This window comes from Salvelinus fontinalis, chromosome 34 (assembly GCF_029448725.1).
Source record: "Salvelinus fontinalis isolate EN_2023a chromosome 34, ASM2944872v1, whole genome shotgun sequence".
NCBI lineage: Eukaryota > Metazoa > Chordata > Actinopteri > Salmoniformes > Salmonidae > Salvelinus > Salvelinus fontinalis.
The window spans coordinates 14022552-14047895 of NC_074698.1; the positions used below are offsets into that span (position 1 = coordinate 14022552).

At 44.8% G+C, this 25344-nt stretch overlaps 1 protein-coding gene across 1 annotated transcript; it reads left to right on the forward strand.

Moving 5' to 3' along the window:
- Positions 1 to 1453: 1453 nt before the first annotated feature.
- On the forward strand, positions 1454 to 24545 carry LOC129833208 (trinucleotide repeat-containing gene 6B protein-like). Its single transcript, XM_055897620.1, has 21 exons — positions 1454 to 1752; positions 3305 to 3392; positions 3633 to 3654; positions 6624 to 6983; positions 7127 to 9805; positions 9892 to 10047; positions 10143 to 10327; positions 10459 to 10521; positions 14444 to 14602; positions 14851 to 14985; positions 15243 to 15437; positions 15652 to 15747; positions 15950 to 16145; positions 16460 to 16612; positions 16743 to 16910; positions 17031 to 17174; positions 21128 to 21220; positions 21372 to 21587; positions 21778 to 21848; positions 22312 to 22451; positions 22789 to 24545. Exons 2-21 carry the CDS (start codon positions 3336 to 3338, stop codon positions 23336 to 23338), a joined length of 5838 nt encoding a protein of 1945 aa, XP_055753595.1. The 5' UTR covers positions 1454 to 1752; positions 3305 to 3335; the 3' UTR covers positions 23339 to 24545.
- Positions 24546 to 25344: the final 799 nt, after the last annotated feature.

Here is a 25344-nt window from a genome sequence, read left to right on the forward strand (position 1 = left end):
GTTGCTTTCAATATAACTGGAAACTCGGAAAACGAGAGCTTAAAGGCGCTGCATTGTCAATACGTCATCTGCATTGACCATACAGTATTTACTCCAATGCGGCCTCCGCAGAAGTCAGCGCAAACATATTTTTTGCGCTTTGCAGAGCAGCCCAGAGCTGTTGTGAAGAAAGTTGTCAAGAACGTGCGTTTGTGTATATCTAGGACCCCCCCCCCCCCACTCATCTACTGTCAACCAATCAACCCTCCACTCAATTTGACCTCTGCATGCCTCTGGAGACTCCGAAATTGCGTCACACCATCCATACGGCACCTCAGACCACATTTACGATAAAGCATGATGATAGCGCAGCGGTATAATATTGACGAGGTCGAAACAACTGGGAACTCGGAAAAATACGAGGTCAAATCATGACATCAGTGATCCTAAGGTTGGAAAGTCGGAGCTCTAGAAAGTCCCCCCTCGTTCACGAGATGGAATTCCGAGTTGGATGACCGTTCAAATCGATTTTTCCCGTCGGAGCTCGTTTTTTCCGAGTTCCCAGTTGTTTCCAACGGACTGAAGTCGGAAGTTAGAGATTTCCGAGTTACCAGTTTTGAACACCGCATAACTCAAGACATTTTTCATTAATGTTGACGTTTTTGCTAAGGAGATTTTAGTCGCGCAATTTTGCATTTGACCATGATATTTGGTAGCAGTATTTCTCAAGTGACTTGCCTAGTTAAATAAAGGTTTAATAAAAAAACTAAAAAGGGAATCATGAGGACGAGTCGTTTCTCATTCAAACCGCACATCATTGAAGTATCCCTACTGTTGACCAATCGCCGACGACGGGGCGTAAACTTCATCGATCGACTTCCGCTTGACTCGAGAGAAAATAATGGTGTGCTTGAACTGATGAAAAAAAACATGCTGATGTCCAAAACAAACAAAAACGTCACAAAATGTCATCATAATATATGCACGAACTGTTCAGTCTGGGAAGCATGCGGACGCCACTAGGCAACAAAAGAGAAAAACAACAACATGAGGAAATATCACATAACAAGAGGGTATAAATAAGCAGTCAAATGAGGCTGGTATTTTGAGGTCAGTCTTATGATACAGATAATACGTTGTGTTCTGGAAAAGGTATGATGAAGAGAAGAGAGTGAATGCATTGATTCTACTTATTATTATCTCATTGAGCTGACTGTAAACCAAAGATGAGAGATGACTAGGTTATTGATGAGTTTTTGTTTTGCAATATCTAAGTTCACTGAGTTATGGCAGAGGTTGTTCAGTTTTCACTGTCTAGTTATGGTCCTGGACTGTTGCTTTGGCTTACAACTCTTTCTACCAAATTTGAGAAGTGTCATCTCTGATAACACTCTGGCTAATTGGATGTAAATGACGTCACGCTTGGGAGAGAATACGCCCCCTTGCTGCAGAGTGCAGATATCCATCCAGCCCCCCTCTCTCTGGTCAACAACACAAGCTTGCACAGAGAAGCAAAATGGCCGATAGTAAACTAACCGACCTCACAGCGCTTTGCAACCACCAAGAGGTTATACATGTGTAGTTTACAGCGAAAACTACATTCGTACGAAAGGATATACCTTAACTGAATTTCTCGACTGTCAACATTTCGTCTTTTGGTGACGTTATTTCTTATTTGGTTTAGCCTTGAACTACCGTTAGATTGCTAAACTAGCTTTAGCTAACTAGGTCTGCAAGAATTTCACAAAGTACTTTATGTTTGTGATTCCTGAGGTGAGTAACTTAGGTTGTTCATTACAATGTTGTAAAATGTGTGTGCTATTGGGATTTTTCTTACCTTGTTACGTTATAAGCGACAGCTAACGTCAGCTAAGTTAGCTACAGAGAACGTCACTGAAGTTTTATCGTAGCTTCTTTGGCCTTGTCAGTCACATCAGTCCAGAAACGACAGTTGATTGTACAGACAAGTCATGCTATGAAGCAGTATTGTTTAGTGTGTGTATGCATGAATAATTGAGAAACACACTCAATTCAATTAACATTGCTATTAACTATTGTTGATCTGCACGGAATACTCAGCTAATCAACAGTATATCTGTGTAGCCGATATGTATGGATGTTTTTTATTTTGTGTATATATATTTTTTTAAACTGTATGGAGTTTAGCTATGGGAGCTGGTTAGCAAACCGGCAACTGTACGTCGTGTTCCTTACTTGACTTAACCTTTGAGCGGCAGTTAACGACGTCAGTCGCTCGCACGAAAGGGCTATCTTACAGCTAGTTAGTGTCAATACTATTTTAACAATTTAGCTAGCTAGGTTAACGCACATTTGTGTCGTTGCGTGACTTTATTCTCGAGAAGTCTGTTTCGTCCGTTTTTTCAAGTCCAACGCCACCGGGTGTCCAGCTTGGGGCTACTCTGTACTCGAGCTCGAGGCTGGAATAGGCCTTTGCAAACGTCAGAGCGATACCACCAGGCAAGCTTCTGCTAGCTAGCTAGCTTATTTGTATTAAGTGGCACTAGCTAGCATAATGTAACGTTAGCTATTATGGGAATTGTTATTTATTTAATGCCGCGTATAACACAGTATAAATATTATTTTTTTACTCTAATATTAGATTGCTTGCTAGCTAGTTCTTTACCTCTGACAATTTTGACCAGCTTAACTTGACTGCTGTCGTTAAATTGTATTTACAGACTAGACTACTACTACACAATTTGGACAAGAGCTTGTCCAAATTGCCAAAGTGCCTCCCATAGCGCGAACTTGCATTGTTTTTGTTTCCCATACATCCACTCAAAAGACCACATTTTCAGCTTACTAGCGTTTTCATTGGAGCGCTTTTGTAAAAGCTGAGTCAAACAGGGGGACTAAAACTAAATGCCACCCCGTGATACCTGACACATCTAGCCAACTAGCTCGCTCTATCCTGCACACACTCACCTTCTCGCCATCTCTACTAGTTCGTTAGGCCTTGACCTACGTGACAATTAAATATTTCTACCAGCAAACGGGTACTCTTTTTATACCAGTCAGGTACTGCCCAGTCTTACATTTCCTCTCTGTTGGTGTGCATGTGTTGTATGTTTGGAGTTGTAATCGTTTGCTTGAAAATGAATAATTCAGGGTGGCTACCACAGACTGTTGCCAAGGTTGTGTCTGCTTAATACTATAGTTCTGACAACATTAACTAATTGTGTAAGAGTTCTTTTTGATCAACTGTTGATAAAACGTTTTTAGGCAAGTCGCAGCAAATGTATGTAACTTGATGTTGATGCCTGTCGCCCAATATCAATGCCCACATCCATTTAAATGTGTCCAGATAGGAGAATCAGGAAAGGGAACAGCAGTTCATGGAAGACAAGAAAAAGAAGAAAGAGGATAATAAGAAAAGGGAATCTTCCCAGAAGGTATATAATATCCACTTTTCACCAGAAAACTAGGCCTACATAATTCAGAGTGCTCTGTCTGGTGTTTGATCCAGTTTCATGGCCCATTGAAAGTCAGAGCCACACTGTTCCGGTTGTGTTTTAGTTGTAGTCGTAAAGGCAATAATGAGTTACTTGGCCTGCGCTCCATAGTTGCGCTTGACATTCATTACAATAATATGTGGGCTGTTTCATGGCACTGACGGTCTTCTATACTTTCAGGTGACTGAACAAAAAGTCAAAGGTATGTTTTTTTTGTTGTAGTCCTGTATAAACAGTACCAGTCAAAAGTTGGGATACACCTACTCATTCAAGGGTTTTTCCAACAGTCTTGAAGGAATTCCCACACACAGTGGGGAGAACAAGTATTTGATACACTGCCTATTTTGCAGGTTTTCCTACTTACAAAGCATGTAGAGGTCTGTAATTTATCAAAGGTACACTTCAACTGTGAAAGACGGAATCTAAAACAAAAATCCAGAAAATCACATTGTATTATTTTTAAGTAATTTGCATTTTATTGCATGACATAAGTATTTGATACATCAGAAAAGCAGAACTGAATATTTGGTACAGAAACCTTTGTTTGCAATTACAGAGATCATATGGTTCCTGTAGTTCTTGACCAGGTTTGCACACACTGCAGCAGGGATTTTGGCCCACTCCCCCAGATCCTTCAGGTTTCGGGGCTGTCGCTGGGCAATACGCACTTTCAGCTCCCTCCAAAGATTTTCTATTGGGTTCAGGTCTGGAGACTGGCTAGGCCACTCCAGGACCTTGAGATGCTTCTTATGGAGCCACTCCTTGGTTGCCCTGATTGTGTTTCGGGTCGTTGTCATGCTGGAAGACCCAGCCACGACCCATCTTCAATGCTCTTACTGAGGGAAGGAGGTTGTTGGCCAAGATCTCACGATACATGGCCCCATCCATCCTCCCCTCAATACGGTGCAGTCGTCCTGCCCCCTTTGCAGAAAAGCATACCCAAAGAATGATGTTTCCACCTCCATGCTTCACGGTTGGGATGGTGTTCTTGGTTATACTCATCCTTCTTCCTCCAAACATGGCGAGTGGAGTTTAGACCAAAAAGCTCTATTTTTGTCTCATCGGACCACATGACCTTCTCCCATTCATCCTCTTGATCATCCAGATGGTCATTTGCAAACTTCAGACGGGCCTGGACATGCGCTGGCTTGAGCAGGGGGACCTTGTGTGCGCTGCAGGATTTTAATCCATGGCGGCGTAGTGTGTTACTAATGGTTTTCTTTGAGACTGTGGTCCCAGCTCTCTTCAGGTCATTGACCAGGTCCTGCCGTGTAGTTCTGGGCTAATCCCTCACCTTCCTCATGATCATTGATGCCCCACGAGGTGAGATCTTGCATGGAGCCCTAGACCGAGGGTGATTGACCGTCATCTTGAACTGTTTCCATTTTCGAATAATTGCGCCAACAGTTGTTGCCTTCTCACCAAGCTGCTTGCCTATTGTCCTGTAGCCCATCCCAGCCTTGTGCAGGTCTACAATTTTATCCCTAATGTCCTTACACAGCTCTCTGGTCTTGGCCATTGTGGAGAGGTTGGAGTCTGTTTGATTGAGTGTGTGGACAGGTGTCTTTTATACAGGTAACGAGTTCAAACAGGTGCAGTTAATACAGGTAATGAGTGGAGAACAGGAGGGCTTCTTAAAGAAAAACTAACAGGTCTTTGAGAGCTGGAATTCTTACTGCTTGGTAGGTGATCAAATACTTATGTCATGCAATAAAATGCAAATTAATTAATTAAAAATCATACAATGTGATTTTCTGGATTTTTGTTTTAGATTCCGTCTCTCACAGGTGAAGTGTACCTATGATAAAAATTACAGACCTCTACATGCTTTGTAAGTAGGAAACACTGCCGATTTTGCAGGTTATCAAATACTTGTTCTCCCCACTGTATGCTGAGCACTTGTTGGCTGCTTTTCCTTCACTCTGTGGCCCAACTCATCCCAAACCATCCCAATTGGGTTGAGGCCAGATGATCTGATGCAGCACTCCATCACTCTCCTTCTTGGGCAAATAGCCCTTACACAGCCTGGAGGTGTGTTTTGGGTCATTGTCCTGTTGAAAAACAAAAGAGAGTCCCTCTAAGTGCAAACCAGATGTGATGGCGTATTGCTGTGGTAGCCATGCTGGTTAAGTGTCCCTTGAATTCTAAATAAATCGGTGTCACCAGAAAAGCACCATCACACCACCACCTCCATGCTGCACGGTGGGAACCACGCATGTGGAGATAATCCGTTCACCTACTCTGCGTCTCATGAAGTCACGGCGGTTGGATCCAAAAATCTCAAATTTGTACTCCAGACCAAAGGACAGATTTCCACCGGTCTAATGTCTATTGCTCGTGTTTCTTGGCCCAAGCAAGTCTCTTCTTATTGGTGTCCTTCAGTAGTGTTTTTATATATTTTATTTATTTAACTAGGCAAGTCAGTTAAGAACAAATTCTTATTTACAATGACTGCCTAACCCGGGCGACGCTGGGTCAATTGTGCGCCTGTTTCTTTGCAGCAATTCGACCATGAAGGCCTGATTCACGCAGTCACCAGAGGTAACTCTGGTGGTCCTCATGAGAGCCAGTTTCATCATAGATCTTGATGGTTTTTGACTGCACTTAAATGTTCTTATTGTTCTGTATTGACTGACCATGTCTAAAAGTAACAGTGGACTTTCACTTCTGTTTGCTTATTTGAACTGTTCTTGGTCTTTGGTCTTGTTCTTTTACCAAATAGGGCTTTCTTCTGTGTCACAACACAACAGGTGGCCTCAAATGTATTAAGAAGGAAAGAAATTCCACAAATTAACTTTTAATTAATTGATTCCAGGTCACTACCTCATGAAGCTGGTTGAGAGAATGCCATGATAGCTTTGCGCAAAGGGTGGCTACTTTGAAGAATCTCAAATATATATATATTTTTTTTTTCTGTGATTCCATGTGTTTATTTCATAGTTTTGATGTCTTCACTGTTATTCTACAATGTAAAAATCAAGAAAAACCCTGGAATGAGTAGGTGTGTCCAAACTTTTGACTGGTACTGTACATCTGTAACACCCTTTCCATTCATCAAACAGGATAAGGATGAAGGGGGAAATAGTCAAGTTTATATTATGTTACATAGCATTAGGATGCATTTCAGCTTTGACTTTATTGACGTGGTTCATTCATTTCATTTTCTTTAAGTGCCAGAATTAACCAAGGCCACCTCCACGCAGTCACTAGCCACTCCTGGCTCTGTGTCTCCCAGCCCTGGCCCCACTCCACCATCGTCCCCCTGCCCTGCAGCTGGGTTCGCTGTTCCTCCGGGCGGGAACAATGCAAACCGGGCGGCTGTGGCCAACGGACAGCCCCCCACCGGAACTCAGCGCTATATGCCCAGAGAGGTGCCCCCACGATTCCGCTGCCAGCAGGACCACAAAGTGCTTCTGAAGAGGGGCCAGCCACCACTGTCCTGCATGCTGCTGGGGGGAGGCAGCGGTAGGGGAGACACACCCCCTCTTTCACAGGGAGATGCCCCCAATGCAACCACATCTGGATCCACAGGTGGGTCAACATCGAAATGAAAGGATGTGGTTTGGATCTGAAGTTGCCAGCAAAATGAGTATTCGTCCAAGCGTAATTAATATCCTGTTTTAACCTTAACACGGTCCTGAAGTTAACAAAGTGTGTTTGCTCATTATCTACAGATCCCAATCTGGGTTCACCTTCTCCTTCACCCCCTCACTCCTCACCATCATCTTCAGTCGCTGCTTCTTCAACTTATGCAAATTCCACATGGGGGGTGGGCTCTGGCAGCCAGCCCCTTTCTCAGGGCTGGGAGAATGTGATAGTGGATGGGAGTAACCTTGAAGAGTGGCCCAGCATCGCGTGTGGGGATAGAGTGGGTACCGAGGGGGCAGAGCTGGATGGCCCCAACAATAGCAGTGCCTCACGGACTGACAAATGCACCCAACAGCATCTGAGGGCAGGAGCTGGGAGTTCAGACAGTCCCTCCCCACCCTACTCTTCCCCCTCGTCACTCACTGAATGTGTCCTGTCTGGTGTCGTGTGGGGCTCTTCCAGTCAGCCTGGAATTGGAGTGGCCGCTGCAGCAACAACAGAGGGGCTAGTGCGCAACAATTCCAAAGTCTCCTTTCTTCCTGGGGCTCAGGAGAGCCCTCTTAGTGGAATTCCTGGTGCCAACTTCAACCCTAATGCCAACCCTTCAGCCTGGCCTGCCCTTGTGCAGGATGGAACGACAGGGGTTGGTGCAGCTACCACTGAAGCTGTGCCCTCATCCATCACAACATCCTTCTCTGCCAGTACCACCCATACTCATCAACTCTCCTCTGTGAATCAAGCTAGCCATCAGCACCAACTCCATGAAATGCCTGCCAGGGATGGAGAACATCTTCATGGGGACTGGGGGGGCTTGGGGCCGGCGCTTGGAGAAGGACCAAATCAAGGAGGCAGAGAACTTGTAGACAGTGGGGTTGTTGGAGGGAGCGGGAATCTCTCTGCCTCGTCATCCTCCTCCACAACCTCTTCCTCTTCATGGAGAGCCTTGCCCCTCCCCCCCAACCTCAACACAGGTGCCTCTAAGACTGACGGGTGGGACAGATTAGGGGGCGATGCAGCTCAGGGGGAGGAGGCTAACGTGTGGGGCTTCGGCAGCCAAGGTGAGAAAGCTGGTTTGGCAGGAGATGAGGCATGGGTCAGGGGAAATGATGTTAGCTCAAATACCCCAGTGGTATCTCAGGGAGCATGGGATGGGGCTACAGAGGAGGGTTGGGGCGGTACACAGGGGTCGACAGGTGTCAGGGGTTCCAGCAACCCAGCAATAGGAAGTAGCGGTGGAGGTGAGAGCAGTAGCAGCAGCGGAGGTAGCGGAGGTGGTGGTGATGGTGGCATATCCCAGGATTCTACCTCGCCAACATTTGCTACTATGACAACAGCTTGGGACAATCAGAAAGGGGTTGATGCTGTGGGGGAATGGGCAGGTCAAGGCAGAGTAAGTGGAGGCCCCTCATGCTCTAGTGGAGGAGGGTCCAGGGCTGGGAGTCACAATCGGCACCAGGAGCATTTCCGCCACCGCTCCAGCAACCCACCCCCCAACCCTGAAGTGGCCTTAAAGAGCATGCTCAGCCGGTCGGACCTGGATCCCAGGGTGCTGTCCAACACCGGATGGGGGCAGACCCAGGTACAGCAGAATGTGGCCTGGGACCTGGATACAGGAGCAGCCAGTCAAAATGAGGGAAGCAGTTCCCCTGCATTTCCATCTCAAGCCGTTAATTCTACTGGTCGGCCTTCTGCTTACCCCGCAAGCAACAGCACAATGACTACTGATCGATCTGCTGGGGCCCACATGCCTACTATGAACACTGGCCCTGTACCTTCAAAGGGTGGCTGGGATGACGAGTCAAATTGTCCTCCACCATCCAACATGCGGAATTCTGCTGCCTCCAGGACGCCAGTGGAAGATATTGATGGCAGCCGGGGAAAGACGAGTGGAGCCTGGGGCGACGTCGGTACTTCAGAGAGCCATGGCAAAGGCTGGGGCAGTGAGGAGCAGGAGGGGAGAGACCGCAGAGGGGGCGGAGGAAGTAACTGGAGAGATTTCGGGGAACAGGGTGGTGGAAGAGGGAGTGGCTGGGGAGGTGGTCAGGAGGAGAAGGGGACTGCAGGGGGTTGGAAAGAGATGGGTAGGGAGGGAGGTGGATGGGAACAAAGAGGAGGAGGCAACTGGGTGCAGCGTGAACCCAAGACAGTCAGTGGAGCCTGGGGGGAAGGGAGGGGCAGAGGTGGAGGCAACACAGACAAGGGATCTTGGGGTAACATCGATGAGGGAGGCCCACAGAGGAGTTGGGGAAGTGGAGGTGACATGGGTGGCAAACCGCACCAGGACTGGTGCATGAAGCCGCATTCAGCACAGATACCGAACAGCCAAGTGGCAACACTGAAAGCCCCAAATCAACAGCAACACCAATCACAGACCCAACAGCCACCAGGAGGCTTGGGCAGGTCAGGAGGTCCTCCCACCCAGAATCAGAACCAAAGCTCGGGCTGGACTGCTGGCCCCATCCCTCAGACCCCCGTTGGGCCTGCTGAGGCCCCTGAACCAAGCGGGTGGGAGGAGCCCTCCCCTCAGTCCATCAGCCGCAAGATGGAGATTGACGATGGCACTTCAGCCTGGGGAGATCCCACCTGCTACAACAGCAAGAATGTGAACCTGTGGGACAAAAATAGTGCCCCCTCTGGTCCGCCACCGCCACTTCAAGGCAAAACTCAACAGGGTCCACCTACATCCGTACAACAGCCACCACCAAGGAGACAGGCTGCGATCCCAGCTAACCGGGACTCTAACCCTGGCAATGCACCTGGAATGGGTAAGCTATGCCCGACTTATTCCTTCAAAGGCCAACAACTTGTATTTCTGGCAGATTCTTTAATCTGTTCTTCTCTGTATTACCAGGCCCAGTTATGTGGGGAGGGGGTGGCAACCTCGTTGGACAATCTGTGGATAATGGCACTGCTTCCTGGGGGCAGACTTCTGATCCACCATCTGGCTGGGGAGACCCAGATAACTCAAGCAAAACTGCTGGTTGGGGAAACCCCTCATCTAAATCTGGTAAGACACTTCAAGGAGTTTTCATTGTAAGGCAAATGTGTTGTTGGTTGTTACTCCTTAGGACATTGCATGACCCCTTTTTGCATGTCCCATAGGTTCAAAGTCAGTGCAAGAGAGCTGGGGCAAAAGAGAGGGCCCAGTTCCAGCCTCTCGACACTCCAGTTGGGATGAGGAGGAGGATGTTGGTGGAGTTTGGAACAGCACAGGCTCACAGACCAGCAGCAACTACAACTCTGGTGGCTGGGTGCAATGCCCCGGGGGAAAGAGAGGCAACAGCAAGGTATGTTGTGATTAGGGTCTGCTTGCTCAATTTTGTTTTTATATCCTAATCTGTGGAACTATGAAAGACATCTTTCTGATTGAGGGATTATGTTGAGCTACATTGCATGTTTATGCGTTTGTTCCCTAAAGGGTGGAGGTGGAGACAACTGGATGAACCCAATGACACGACAATTCCAAAATATGGGACTCATGGTAAGCCCTATTATGTCTCGGGAAGAAAGGATGGTGACGATGCATTTTCTGTTGACGGGTAGGTAGCATAAACGTAACCACATGTAACATATGGATTTGCATTAGACTCCTCATCAAAAGTCCCAATACAAAGTTACACCTCACTTTTCAATTTTCGAGTTATTATATAGAACTGATCAGAATGCCGATGTCATGCCGGAAAAAACATTTGCGGGGTGTGACATAATATGGAGGACCCGGCAAGCCAGTCTATTCCCTATAATGCAAGCCCTCTGCTTATTGGCTACTTAGCTTATTCTTGCCTGTCTCAAAATACAACACTGCCTCTTTAAGACAAAAAAGCTCTGTACCTGACTCGTCTTTCAATGGTGTCTAGAAATGTACATGTTTTGTTCTCTGTATCACATGCGGCCGTGATTGGGAGTCCCATAGGGGGGGTTTGGCTGGAGTAGGCCGTCATTGTAATTAAGCATTTGTTCTTAACTGACTTGCCTAGTTAAATAGAGGATAAAAAACATATGAACAATGTGCACATGGCTACATGCGGCTCTCGCTTTGATCTCAAAACAACTCCATCTACTCATGTCCGCTCATGCCGTTAACACAGTCCAGTTCAAAGTAAATGGCACAGATCCATATATGGCAATGGTCTATTTGCATATAGAGCGACTGCAGCTCTGATTTGTTTATGCCGCCCCGGGCTGAGTAGTTGTAGCGTAAGGGCTGAGTAGTGAGTGTCAATGCAATAGTATTATTCTCTGATGCGTTCTGCCTACAAAAAATTATCTTGTATAGTTCATTTTGTTTCGGGTATGTTGCATTGAACGTGGCTAATATTACGTTGATTCGATCACAATTACCAAAGTAAAGGGAAACTTTGATCGTGTTAACAGGAACAACTCTAGAACAGTGGTCACCAACCTTTTCTGAGTCAAAATGCAAGCTGAGATCTACTGCTCAGGTAAACATTTTTTTTTACCTGACTTAAAACATTACCTATGCAACATTAACCAGTTAAAACAGTACTGTAGCTATCAGGTTTGTGCAGTAAGCTATAGGCCCAATACGTTATCACCACATATTTACTTTGTTTGAATTGCCCTGCCAATGCATTTTTGTTCGGGCCATTTTAAAATATATTTATTTTTCAAAATTTGAGGTAGGCTATATGATCACACTGGTAATAGATCCATTGTTGTATTACTTGTGAGACATAGCTGGGTGAGCATACATTTAAATAATTAGCTTTTTATTTTACTGTTCTTATGGGGCCGTTATCTGATGGTCTCTTAACATCCCTCCGCTCTCCCTTTCCTCCACTGACCAAAAAGGGACACAGTCTTCTAGCTGATGGCAAAACTCGAGTTGCACCGCATTATTGCACAAATTCATGTTACTCCTATGAACAGAGAAAGTGAGATATTCCTCTGTTAAATACGACCCAAGCTGCTAATAATAACGCAAGTCTATAGATACTTTCCTACTCATTCATTACTGCTGCAGTGCCTGTTGTAGCACTGAGTGGAAATGGGAGAACGCTCATTTGATTTAAACTTCAACACACTCATAAAAAAATTATATCTTTGCTGTATCTCGTCATGGTTTTGAAAACTCAGTATCAACTTTGCTGTAGTTTCTTTTTATGCCTGCTACGTTACTGCAGACACGGTCGTCTGAGCCATCTGATGGGCCAGCGGTAGACCTATAGTGCACTTTATTTGCTCTCTGGGCCCTCCGGGAAGGCAGAGATTGTGCCTTAAGACACACAAAATGGTTCAAAATGGCAACAGTTCTCCTACCTGGCGCACAGGGCAGCTGAATCGGGTGCGCTTACTGGCAACAGCGGTAAAAATAGGAACACAATGCTTTATCGTTAGGTTTTTATTTGGCGATCAACCGGTTGATCATGATTGACCAGTTGGTGACCACTCAACTTTCTAGAGCAGTGAAGTTATATCTTGTGCATCTCTCTGTGGGTTGATATTCCTGTGCGGCAGTCCCAGGGAGCTGTGCGGCATGCGCGCAGCTTAGAGAGAACATGTGGTTAGCACTGCTTGAGTCAGCCAGTTGCTGTCAACACCTATCTTACAGCTACATTAAAGTAAACCAAAGTTTTGGAAATACATAATGACATCTAACCAGTTATCTTAGCAAGCCAGCTAATTTTGTTATTTTTGCCTGCCAGCTAACTAGCCTAGCTAGCCAATCACCACTGTCGACATGGCTAAGTAGTAAGCCAGAGAACACAACAAAAAAGACAGCAGATATAAAGTGAAAAGAGCGGAGACTTAACAATTGACGGCTGAGTTAGCTACCAAAATCAAAGAGCCAAGGAGAGGACTTCAGAGGGAGAGTCTGCATGCCAATAGTGATTTATAGTAAGTTAAAGGTGAATAAAAAAAATCAAATTTAACCAGGTAGGCTAGTTTGAGAACAAGTTCTCATTTACAACTGCGACCTGGCCAAGATAAAGCAAAGCAGTTCGACACATACAACAACACAGAGTTACACATGGAATAAACAAACATACAATCAATAATACAGTAGAAAAAGTCTATATACAGCATGTGCAAATGAGGTAGGATAAGGGAGGTAAGGCAATAAATAGGCCATAGTGTGAGGTAATTACGATACAGCAATTAAACACTGGAATGATAGATGTGCAGAAGATGAATGTGCAAGTAGAGATACTGGGGTGAAAACGAGCTAAATTAATAAATACAGTATTGGGATAGAGTTAGTTGGATGGGCTATTTACAGGTGCAGTGATCTGTGAGCTGCTCTGACAGCTGGTGCTTAAAGCTAGTGAGGGAGATATGAGTCTCCAGCTTCAGTGATTTTTGCTGTTCGTTCCAGTTATTGGCAGCAGAGAACTGGAAGGAAAGGCGGCCGAAGGAGGAATTGGCTTTGGGGGTGACCAGTGAAATATACTTGCTGGAGCTGTGCTGTGGGTGGGTGCTGCTATGGTAACCAGTGAACTGAGATAAGGCAGGGTTTTACCTAGCAAAGACTTGTAGATGACCTGGAGCCAGTGGGTTTGGCGACGAATATGAAACGAGGGCCAGCCAATGAGAGCGTACAGGTCGCAGTGGTGGGTAGTGTTAAGTTCATGTTTTAAGTATCCCTATATTTCTGTTATTACGGGGCTATCGCTCTGTCAAGATTGCGCCTGCACGGGAAGTTTGGTTGTTGATTGGCCACAATAAGCCGAAACAGATATATTTGACTACAACATAATCATTTCAAACCTTGCTTACATTTTTATACGATCACGTCTCTTTATTATGCTTGGGAATACTTGGAACAGATTTATTGCTGTTTTTACAGTTTTATGTCCAATGAACCATACAATTTTTTTCTATATAGATTATTATAATTTTTTTTGCACACAACTTGACCCAAATAATGCCACCAGTTGGGGAACCCTGAAATAGAGCTTGCAGTCTTCACAAATAACGCTCGGCACAACATCTGGTTTCATTCCGAATCCTGCCTTCCACTGGTTATACTAAGCCATTGAAGTCCTCCGGGGTGAAATGAGCACTACATACAGTAGATGTGCGCACGGTTCCCATGCTCCACCAAACACACAGGAGTAGAGGCGTTGCAGTTTTTTGCATGAATTTATATGGTTTATTATTTGTGGATGCACATAGTATCTCACCATGAATTGGAATGTAATTACATGCTAGCATGGCTAGTAGCTAACGTTAGCCAACTGGAATTAGCTAAGTAGCATCAATTCTCAAGAAGTTGAGAAATGGGTAGTTCTGAAGATATCCTTAAGTTAGTAAATGTTTAAAAAATGCTAAAACATAAGTGTTTGTAGTGATGGTTAACCAGATCGTGACAACTAAGTTACTAAGTCTTTGATCACACTGTTACTTTGAGTAAAAACTCAAGCGTCCTACTCTTTTAATAGGGCGAGGACTTGAGTCTAGATAAAAAGTTGGAAGGAGATAAGAGAGGGATGAACGACTACAGCGGTGAAATGCGGAGAGGAGGAAGAGGTGGCGGAGGCTACCGTATGCCCAGTTCCAAAGACATGGGGCCTGGCGACATGGGGCCTTACATTGACAAGGTAAGAGAGTCATACTCCTGTCAAAGGGTTCAAGGTGCCCTTGAAGCTGTGCGAAGCAAAGTTTGCGTGATCTGTCGATTGGCCTAGGTGGAGGAGGCTAGATATGTTGACCCTATCATTAGCTAGCCAGCTAACATCAACTAGCTTTTTTTTGTCAACTAACTTTATAGATATTTTCCTTTTAGCAGCTCTCACTAACTATTTATCATTTCATATTTAACTACTCTTCTGTATATCCATCGTTCCAGATGGGTGGTCATGGTTTATTTGGTGGCAGCGGTGGGATGCCTCCGTCTCGGGGAATGCACCAGCCTGGGATGCATCCCATGAACCCCTCCCAAGGGTTACGCGGACAAGCCCCTCATCAATTCTTGTCTGCGCAGGTACGTTACCTGTGTTGTTCCTCATTAATATTAGTGTTTTTATTTAGAAAGTTGCTCCACGTTGGGTATGAGCAGGTCCTCTAACATTCAATAACAATATTTTCTATCTTGTCTATAGATTACCATTTTGGAATATTGGCCAGGTTGTCTAACAAAACTTTACATTCTTTATCCAAGAGAGCTTTTTTTCTTTCTCCAGCGTCCACAGTGCTAATACACATCGTGATGCTTCATTTTTATTTTATTTCACCTCACAGGTGCCGGGCCCCATGCTAAAGCAGATACCCTCTCCTGGCAGCAGTGTCGGAGGAGTAGGTGTCGGAGGAGTAGGTGTCGGAGGAGTAGGTGTCGGAGGAGTAGGTGTCGGGGGAGGGGTGTTCCCACCTCAGCTCTCCCCACAGCAACTTGCAGTGCTTAGTAACATTTACCCCCATGTGCAGCAGTTCCACCTGGTAAATATCGTCTCCGCCTCGATATTGTGGTTCAGGCCGTCTGAACCATTTATCACAATTTTCAAATTTGCTCAGTAATTCAAATAATCTTGTATTGATTGGATATCAAGTAATTGCCACTGTAAAACTGCTACTACACTGGCTCTCTCAGTGGAATAGAATAGTAAAACTACTTTGTGCCTGCCAACTCCATACCTTCCTCCACCCCCCCCAGGCTTGTCAGCTCCTTCTGCAGCAACAGCAGCAGCAGCTCCTGCAGAACCAGAGGAAGTTGCCCCAGCCAATACGCCAGCAGCCTGATCCACAGCAGGTTCTGAACGTCCCATAGTAGTGTAGTGCCTTATCACTATACCTATAGCAGTTCAGACTAATTTAAATATTAGATGCAATAGTTGTGCTAGACTTTCAGCATGTAGTAGCTTTCTAGCCAGCTTGTTTCTATTCTCATGATGCAATGTTTTGTTTATGTACATCATTTTTCAATTTTTTTCTCTTACCCCATGTCTCCATAGCTGGCTAGAATCATGGCTATTCTGCAACAACAGAGACAGCAACAACAGGGAGTGGTAGGTGGAGGCAGTGGGAGCTCCAAACTGTCCCCATCTCTTGGAGGGGCACCAAAACAGCCGATGGCAGACTCGATGCCCCACTCTGGTATGGGTGGCCCCTTGTCAGATCTTCATGCCAAAACACAGGGGATGTACTCTGGTAAGTTGCTTAGGTTTGGTCTTCGTTATTATCTCTCTAACACATCTCAGTCCAATCTGTCAGTTTAGAGCAGTCCACTCAGTATGACATCGAAGGCAAACCATTACTAAATCATATCCAACTAATTTGTGTAAACAGTAGCTCGTATATCACTGTTGCCGTGACGAAAGTCCAATTTAAATCCCCTAGCAGCTATTCCGTGCTGTTTGATTTCAGGGGGATTACACTGGCCCAAGTTTTAGCAACACAGCCATCATCTTTGCTCATGACTGTATTGAATGAACCATCTGGCCATGTTTTTCCCGGTATCTCAGGGCTTGCTCCTGGAGGCAACCTGTCTGGGCTGGAGCTGGGCTCCATGGTGGGGGGGGTGAAGGATGGAGGAGGGCAGCAGTCCCGCTTCAAATGGATGATGGAGGGTCACTCTCCGGCCCCTTCTCCCCCCGATACAGCCCATCACAAGAATGGTGAGTCATTAAAATCCAATGTCTAGCAAATGACACAAATAATCATACCAATATAAAGCCGTAAAAGGAAAAGCCATGTCAAACTGACAAATTATTTGTATTTCTGTTTTTGTCTTGTGTGCTATTGCAGGTCCTTTACCCATGGCCATGAACGTTCGAGAGGGCTCCCCATATTCACAGTATGAGTTGCTCGGGGTTGATGATTTGGGAATGCCCCCTCAGGGCCCTTCTGACAACTGGCACCGTACCCCTGGAAGCAAGATGAGCACCATGACTGGGACATCCAGCTGGCCCCCAGGTAAGCTGCTTTCAGTACCCAAAGTGCCTAATGTGCAATTTTAAAATTGACATTATGAAACATTTTAGTTCCAATAAATGTCAATATTGCCAAGCTCAGTAGTCTTTTCTGTGGTGACAGAGTTCCAGCCTGGAGTGCCCTGGAAAGGCATCCAGAGTGCTGACCCGGAGTCTGACCCTTACATGACCCCTGGCAGTGTTCTGGGCTCCCATGGACCCTCCAGCTTCAGTGACTCTGACCACCAGCTACTGCGAGACAACACAGGTACTCACTGTTTAATCACTGCTTCTGTGTAAGTATTGAATTAGAATAAACCTATTGGCACACCTTGGGCTGTTGCAGTGACCGTATTACTGCCACACTGGCGGTCACGAAAAAGCATCCATCCACACTGGTGGGAAAAGCATCCTCCATTCGCTATTTAAGTGCATAGATTACATTTTTTAAAATCCTGCTGCCCCTGTTTTGGTACAGGTGCAGTGGTCCATGGTCCATTCTAAATCAAAACAAATTTCACAAATATATATTATTTAGTATATGTAAAGACAAGATTAAATCAAGAATAGTCTGATGGGTGACAATTAGGGTTGCAAAGGGTCGGTAAATGTCTGGAAATTTTCCATGGGAAGTTGAGCACTGGAATTTGGGGAATTTTGCTTAAATTCATAGCTTAAACAGTGAACCTTTTTTGTAGGATACATATAAGGCAATTCTAGGTCTTGTGGCATATTTTGGTTAAACTATCCCCAATGCAATGGAATTGCAATCCTCTGCATGCACATTCTTCCATCACATGTACAACTGATTCTCAAGATCTTGCACACTAATGAGATGCTGTTGAGCCCACACTACTACACTGTCTGAGCCAAGGACTGCATGCTTTCTGGTAAGTTTTGATTAAAATACTGGGTGGGGTGAATATATTTTATGAGATTATTTTTTTGTTAACTAGTAAGTAGTAGCCTACAGCAAAATGTTTTAGTCATTTCTAACTTGTTAAAAACTTCTGCTAGTTGGGTTTTTGCTACCATGTGGGTTTTAGTTTGCTTGAGCCTGCTAACTGAGGAGTGTTAATTCACCTGTTTCCATACATGTTTCCTTTTAAAACATTTATCTTACAAAGGAGTTGTTTAATCTAACTGCTTAACTATTTATCTGTACATGGAATTGTATTTGTTTAAAAAAAAAAAAAAATCATCCTAATCTTTACAGGAAAATGCCACTGGCACGATCTGATGTGTGGAGACATTTCACTGCAGCTAATGTAGAAGGAAAAGCTGTGTACATTTGCAAGTACTGTGCCAAATCATATGTGAAGAATGCAACAAAGATGCAGAATCATCTGGCCATGTGCATAAAGTTCCCTCAGCACTCACAACAAGCAACCTCTGACAAAAGTACCTCTACTTCTATTCGAGGTGAAAATGATGAATCAGATACCTTATCGATAGCAACAGCGCATGGTCCTCCTGGACTCAGACGTTTTTTTGACTCAATGGAGGAACGTATTCAGAGAAATGCTGATGAATGTCTTGCTCAAGCTGTGTATGCAACTGGTTCACAGGCAATGTGTATTAGAAGAGATCTCTGAATGTTCTTCGCCCAGCATACACCCCTCCAACCAGACATGCTTTATCTACTAATTTGCTGGATGCAGAGTTCAACAGAGTTCAAGTGAAGGTCAAGCAAATCATAGAGAAAGCAGACTGTATTGCAATCATCTCTGATGGGTGGTTGAATGTTCGTGGGCAAGGAATAATTAACTACATTACAATACATTAACTATCTCCACCTCTCAACCAGTATTTTACAAGAGCACAGACACAAGGGACAACAAGACACACCGGTCTCTACATTGCAGATGAGCTGAAGGCAGTCATCAATGACCTTAGACAACAGGAGGTATTCCCACTGGTGACAGACAATGCTGCGAACATGAAGGCTGCTTGCTCTAAAGTGGAGGAGTCCTACCTTCACATCACAACCATTGGCTGTGCTGCTCATACATGGAATCTGATCCTCAAGGACATCGTGGCACTGAAAACAATGGATACACTCTACAAGAGAGCCAAGGAAATGGTTAGGTATGTGAAGAGTCATCAACTTATAGCAGCAATCTACCTCACCAAGCAAAGTTAGAAGAATAAGAGCACCACATTGAAGCTGCACAGCAACACACATTGGGGTGGTGTTGTCATGTTTGACAGTCTCCTGGAGGGGAAGGAGTCTCCAAGAAATGGCCATATCACAGTCTGCTGATACGGACAGCCCCATCAAGAGGATCCTCCTGGATGATGTATTTTGGGAGAGAGTGGTAAGCAGCCTGAAACTTATAGCAGTAGCCATTGCACGGATTGAGGGAGACAATGGCATCCTATCTGACGTTGAGACTGCGCACAGATGTATGAGAAGAAATGGGTATTGCCCTGCCCACTTCACTGTTTCTCCAAGCAGATGAAACGGCAGTTCTGAAATACATCAAAAAACGTGATGACTTCTGCCTGAAGCCCATACACACCACAGCGTACATGTTGGACCACAAATATGCTGGCAAGAGCATCCTGTCTGGTGCAGAGATCAACAAGGCCTATGGAGTCATCACTACCGTGTCTCGCCACCTTGGCCTGATGAGGGCAAGGTTCTTGGTAGTCTGGCGAAGTACACTTCCAAGCAAGGGCTTTGGGATGGAGATGCAATATGGCAGTCGTGCCAACATATCTCATCAGCCACCTAGCGGAAGGGACTTTGTGGATCTGAGGCTCTTTTGCCTCCACCATCCTCCAAATCTTATCAATATCAGCCGCCTCAGAGTGAAACTGGTCCTTGTTTGGGAACACACACACCAAAGCATGCAACAAGATGACCAATACAAGGGTTGAAAAATTGGTGGCCATCTAAGCAAATTTGAGGCTTTTTGAGCCTGACAACGAGCCATCCTCAACAAGGTTGGAAAGTGACAGTGAAGATGAGGCCTCAGAGTCTGATGTTCAAGAGGTGGACATTGAGGAGGTCCAGGGAGAAGACATGGAAGCCTAAGAGGAAGACAACCAATGCTTTACTTTCTAGACTATCATTTTACAGATCTATGTTGAAAATGTTTTTGGGAGATGTGATGAATCATTCAATATTCACTTTTTTTTTGTTCAGTGAAAACATCCCATGTGATGAGTCAATTCATTGAATTAAACTTCAACTCGTAACAAATGTTTTTTCTATTGGAAGGATTTAATCATTTGCAATTGTCTACTTATAAGGTAAAAAGTTTGTTTCTGTCACCATATGATATGGTAAATATATCCAATGCAAAAAACATCAATTTAAATGGTATTAATATTCATTTGCATATATTCCCCAAAATGTGCAACCTCTCTGGCAATATTAGCCTATCACTTGTGAAAATGTTTTAATAAGGTTTGTATCACAACTAAAGTGGCCAAATAACTTCTTAAAATGTAAGCACATTAATCAGTTTTAAAAGGGTGTAGAGACTTAATAGCATACATGAGCAGTGAGTGAGTTTCAAGTTTGGGGAAGATAATTTTCACTCTAAAAATGCACCTTTTGCATAATTGCATTCACTGACTTTTGATGATGTTTTCCACATGGAACATTTGCGCTTATAGCCTACTTCATTGTGCGCATTGCTGTGCTTATAATGTGAAGAAATAGCCTAAATGTTCTGATCTGTTGCGTCAGCCACATTGCGTAAATAAAGTTTGATACTGGTGGTTGTATTAATTTGGAATCTATTGCTTCCCACAACTGGGGATGCAACAGCACAGGTAGGGGCATTCTCTAATATGAACAACTTTAAGGTCTAGTCCAATAGTTGAGACTGAGCTGTTAACCAAAACTCTGTAAATTGATAGTTTATTGAAATTAGCTGTTTCCCTTGTGTTCTGGGGAACACCACAATCCTGGAGGAGTTTGTGAGTGAGGAGGAAGTGGCTTGCTATTTTGCACATTCCCAGGTTAGAGGTGCGGATTGGGCCAACCCAGGGGCGGCCCAGGGCTCATGAGGAACGTGCACAGCGGTGGCTTGTAGGCTGTGTGGAAGCCAGGAGAGGCTAAATGTGTTTGTTAATTAACGGTCAATTACTGTGAGACCGACAGTTACTTGATTGTAAGTCACCGACTGACAAAGTTTCATGACAGCCCTAGGCACACCATATGTTGTATTGCAGTATTTTTTGACACATCCTATCTCTCTGTTGCAGGGCCAAACCCCTCCCTCAACACCTTGCTGCCTTCACCAGGTGCCTGGCCCTACAGTGCCTCAGACAACCCCCTTGGCAATACACACAGCACAGGTAGTGACAGTCTCTAATATATGAACAACTTTAAAGTCTAATATTTGAGAGAATGAGCTGCTAACCAAAGCTCTGTAAATTGATGATATATTGAAATTAGCTATGTTTCCCTTGGTAATTTCTTTGTTGTAAGTTGTGCTTTTTTCCTCAGCAAAGTACTCGGAGTACAAACCCAGCTGGCCCCCAGAGCCCATTGGACACAATAAGCCGTGGAAGACCAGTCGTGTCAGTTCCCAGCTGCCACGCCCCCCTCCTGGACTGACCAGTCAGAAACCGGCCTCGACATCCCCATGGGGCAGCGGAGCCCCACGTTTGGCCAGGGGCTGGGGAGAGGGCGGGGGCAGTCAGGATTCAAGATTTGGGGCGGGTAATATTATATATCTGGATCAACCCTGTAGCGATTTTAACTGTTTCCTGGCCAACTTGATACGAAACCATTTGTAGCTGTTGGGTTTTCAGAGCTCATTGTAGTAAGATATTTATTAGAGACCGGCTTTACAACAGAAAAAAGATTGGAAGACTACCCTTTGTTTTTGACTGCCCTCTTTCCTCCGTAGGCTCAGCGTGGAGTGATGGTGTGGCCTCCAGAGGCAGCTGCTGGCTACTGCTCAGCAACCTCACCCCTCAGGTACAGACAGAGAATTGATAAAGATGTTAGCACTAGCACCAATGAGCAGGGAGGGAATGAGCAGAAGGATGGATGGGGGGGGGGGGGGGGTCTAGGGATTATGTTGTGGGTGATTTGGAATCTTATGTTTTCTGACCCATCATCGAAGTGGAAGTTATCACAGCTGTTAAATAAAATGGCCATTGAGAGGGATGGGCGTGAATTTCTTGTTCATCAGCATTCTCCTTCGGTGTATTCTATGCAAATGAGCCGGTGTCATGCGTGACCCAAGTGTAATTGGATTGTGAAGTTGGCTGATAGATTCAATCAATTAATGATTGCTTGAATGGCGGTGGCATTAAAGGGCTGCTAAGGGAAAAACAGAATGGGAAAATGTTTAATTCTACTGCCTGCCCTTTTACAGTCTCACACTTGCCCACCACAGACAAACTGGTATCCCACAAAGGTTTCTGTTCCCCTACAGATCGACGGTTCCACACTACGTACTATCTGTATGCAGCACGGCCCCCTGCTGACCTTTCACCTCGGCCTGACCCAGGGCAGCGCCCTGATTCGCTACAGCACACGTCAGGAAGCAGCCAAGGCTCAGGGTGCACTGCACATGTAGGCTACTACCCCTCTACACACTAACAAACACCAGGCTGCTGACTAGTGTAGTGCTAAACGCCTGTAATGAAAGATTTACAAATTTGCCCTAATGTTAGCTCCATGCAGCATGTTTTAAAAGCAGTAATTGCTAAATTTAAATCATTGCAATGATTAATATATATTTTTTTGCATTCTTGAGCATTTTTTCCCCCCATTTACACACACAGAGCTTTCTTTTTAAAAACAAGGCTTCAGATTATAATGCTGAATCAGAGCCTGATGACCAGTTAGTAAATGTTCTACTACTTCACCTGTTTTACTAAAGTACACTGCCCTATTTTGTTTTCTCCAGGTGTGTTCTGGGAAACACCACAATCCTGGCAGAGTTTGTGAGTGAGGAGGAAGTGGCTCGCTATTTTGCACATTCCCAGGTTGGAGGTGCGGAGAGGGCCAGCCCAGTGGCAGGGGCAGCCCAGGGCTCGTCAGGAACACGCACAGCGGTGGGCAACAGCAGAGGGGGTTCCCCGGGCAGTGAACAAGCAGCAATAGGAGCAGGAAACAATTTGGGTGGAAACAGCGGGGGAGGAGGGGTTCTGGGTAGTGTGGGGCCTTCCGGCTGGCAAAGTTTGGCTGGTACAGGCAGCTCTCCAGAGGCCACCTCAGCCCAAGGTCCTGGGCTTGGTATTTTTGCTCAGTGGAGCGCCAACGGGGCTGGGAAAGGGGTAGGGGGTGGGGTGGGACGGGTAGAGGCAGGGAGGTCTGGGCTCTGGGGTGGTGTGACCCCAGGTTACTCCAGCAGCAGCTTGTGGGGTGCACCTCAAATGGAGGACAGGCACCAAATGGGCAGCCCAGCTGCCCTGTTGCCTGGTGACCTGCTGGGAGGAGGGGCTGACTCCATCTGACACACCTTCACATAAGTATATATTTAGACACATGACATACACTGGGAAACACACACAAATACATATATAAATTACTAAATATAACCATGTAAACACAAGCAGAAATGTGAGACATGCTTACACACATTCTCATGGCCAGACTTAAGCTATTATATAAACAAATGCAGGGACTGTTAGATGTTTAAGGCCTTTTTCCACAGATGAAGATTTCAACTGCTAGACTTGAACCTGAAATTAAAGTATGTTGGTCTGAGAGACTGGCTGGATTGCATTGTGCTTAGTAGGTGATTTGATGACAGACTTGCATACACATGCACACACCAAATACAAACTAGCCTTTCGGACAGATGGGCACTGTAACAGCATTACTCACGTCATATAGGAAAACTACGTGATGCAGGACAACCTGCAGTTTCCATTCGTCCCTTATGGAGACTGAATTAAAACACGTGGAAACACTGCTCTGATGACAGAACTGTATCTTATTGTGTATGTTAGTTTCTGTTTTGTATGGTTGTTTTTATTTTGAACAGTGGAATACTGAAATGTAATTGTTCCTTTCAAATGCTGACCTCCTACTGTTTTCTCTCAATCACGTTTGTTACTGTTACTATGATAATTGTTGAAACTCTGGCAGTATGAGGCAACATTGCATTTCTCAGAGTGATACTGTGTGTGGAATACTCAGTGTGTGTATGAATGAGACCAAGTGATAAACCCCTGTGTGAGAATGTGAGGATAATGTAGTGTGCATGTTACTGCCTGTCATGATTAGTGTGTGAGGCTGCTTACAGAAGGTCTAAAAATATGTTTTGAGTGCATTCGGTATATTGCTGACTGTGTGTGTTCAAGAACATTGGCACTAATGCTTAGTTTTATTTTCTCATTTTAATATTATTTTTGCAGACTGTCTTTTTTATTGTCCGAACTGCAATAATACATTTTTTAAATTTAATTACAAAGAGCTGAAGGCATATGTATTGAAAAAAGGACATGCCAAATCTTATCAAACTGTGGAGTGGTGGGGGGTTGTTTACAAGACACAGAAAAGAGTTACCGTGTGTTTATATGTTTTGTTGTGTATCGTTTTAAATTAAGACAGGCTTTAACACTCCTGTTCAGTGTTTCGTTTTGAGATTTTACAAAGAAATTTATTTAAACAAAAAGAGAACAAGATTAATAATAAAAATGAAAGTATTGGCTTCTACTTGTCTTGTGGTCATTGCGAATTGTCCATCTATACAGAATGGCCTCTTATCCTCAGGTGTCCCAACACCGTTCACATACGGGTTCCTGTGTCCACTCCACTTCACATGCACTCAAATAAGCCGGTGCCCATCTGCTATGCCATCTTAACCAATCCTATTTACTGTACAAGCCACACAGCCTGTAAGAAGCATGTGCTTCTCCAGTGATATATCATTTGCGGTGCAATTAGTATGACAGTATTGACTATTAAATCCTGTATGTGAAAAAGAGATGGGCCACTTTGATGGGTGTGGGGGCCACAAAAAAATCAACTCGTGGCTTGCGGGTCTGAATACCGACATCCATAACCAGACGTGCAGTCAGAGCCAGCCCTAGCCAATTGGAGAATCTGTTAGTCACCCGTCACCCCCCCCCAGTGAAATTTTGTTGGGCACCCCATCTTGCGAACAAAACATTATGCCATGGGGCGGAGAGAAGATTTAGCAATTTTATAACATTTCCTGCAATTCTACTAATTTTGCCATAGGGTGGAGAGAAATGTTTGTAGTTTTGAATATGAGTGAGAGTGATTAACAAAATCAATGGGCGATCCCCGGTTGGTAATTTGACCATGATTACTAGAAGTTTAGATGGCTGGCTAAAAAAATGTTAGCTGATAAATTGGGCTAATTGAGTGACTGCCAGTGACTGACGTAATAAGAAAAAAACTTGATGCACAACCAAATTTGGAAATTGCACCTTGTGTGTTCCACTATTCTGACTTTCAACATCAAGTTGAGACCCCAACTGAGTTCCAC

What these genes read in the sequence shown, in the direction of transcription:
- LOC129833208 (XM_055897620.1), top strand. Translation starts at nt 3,336, where the DNA reads ATGGAAGACAAGAAAAAGAAGAAAGAGGATAATAAGAAAAGGGAATCT. An exon ending in TGGGGCCTTACATTGACAAG is followed by an intron (nt 14,603 to 14,850) that starts GTAAGAGAGTCA and finishes CCATCGTTCCAG; the next exon opens with ATGGGTGGTCATGGTTTATT. An exon ending in TACAGCCCATCACAAGAATG is followed by an intron (nt 16,613 to 16,742) that starts GTGAGTCATTAA and finishes GTGCTATTGCAG; the next exon opens with GTCCTTTACCCATGGCCATG.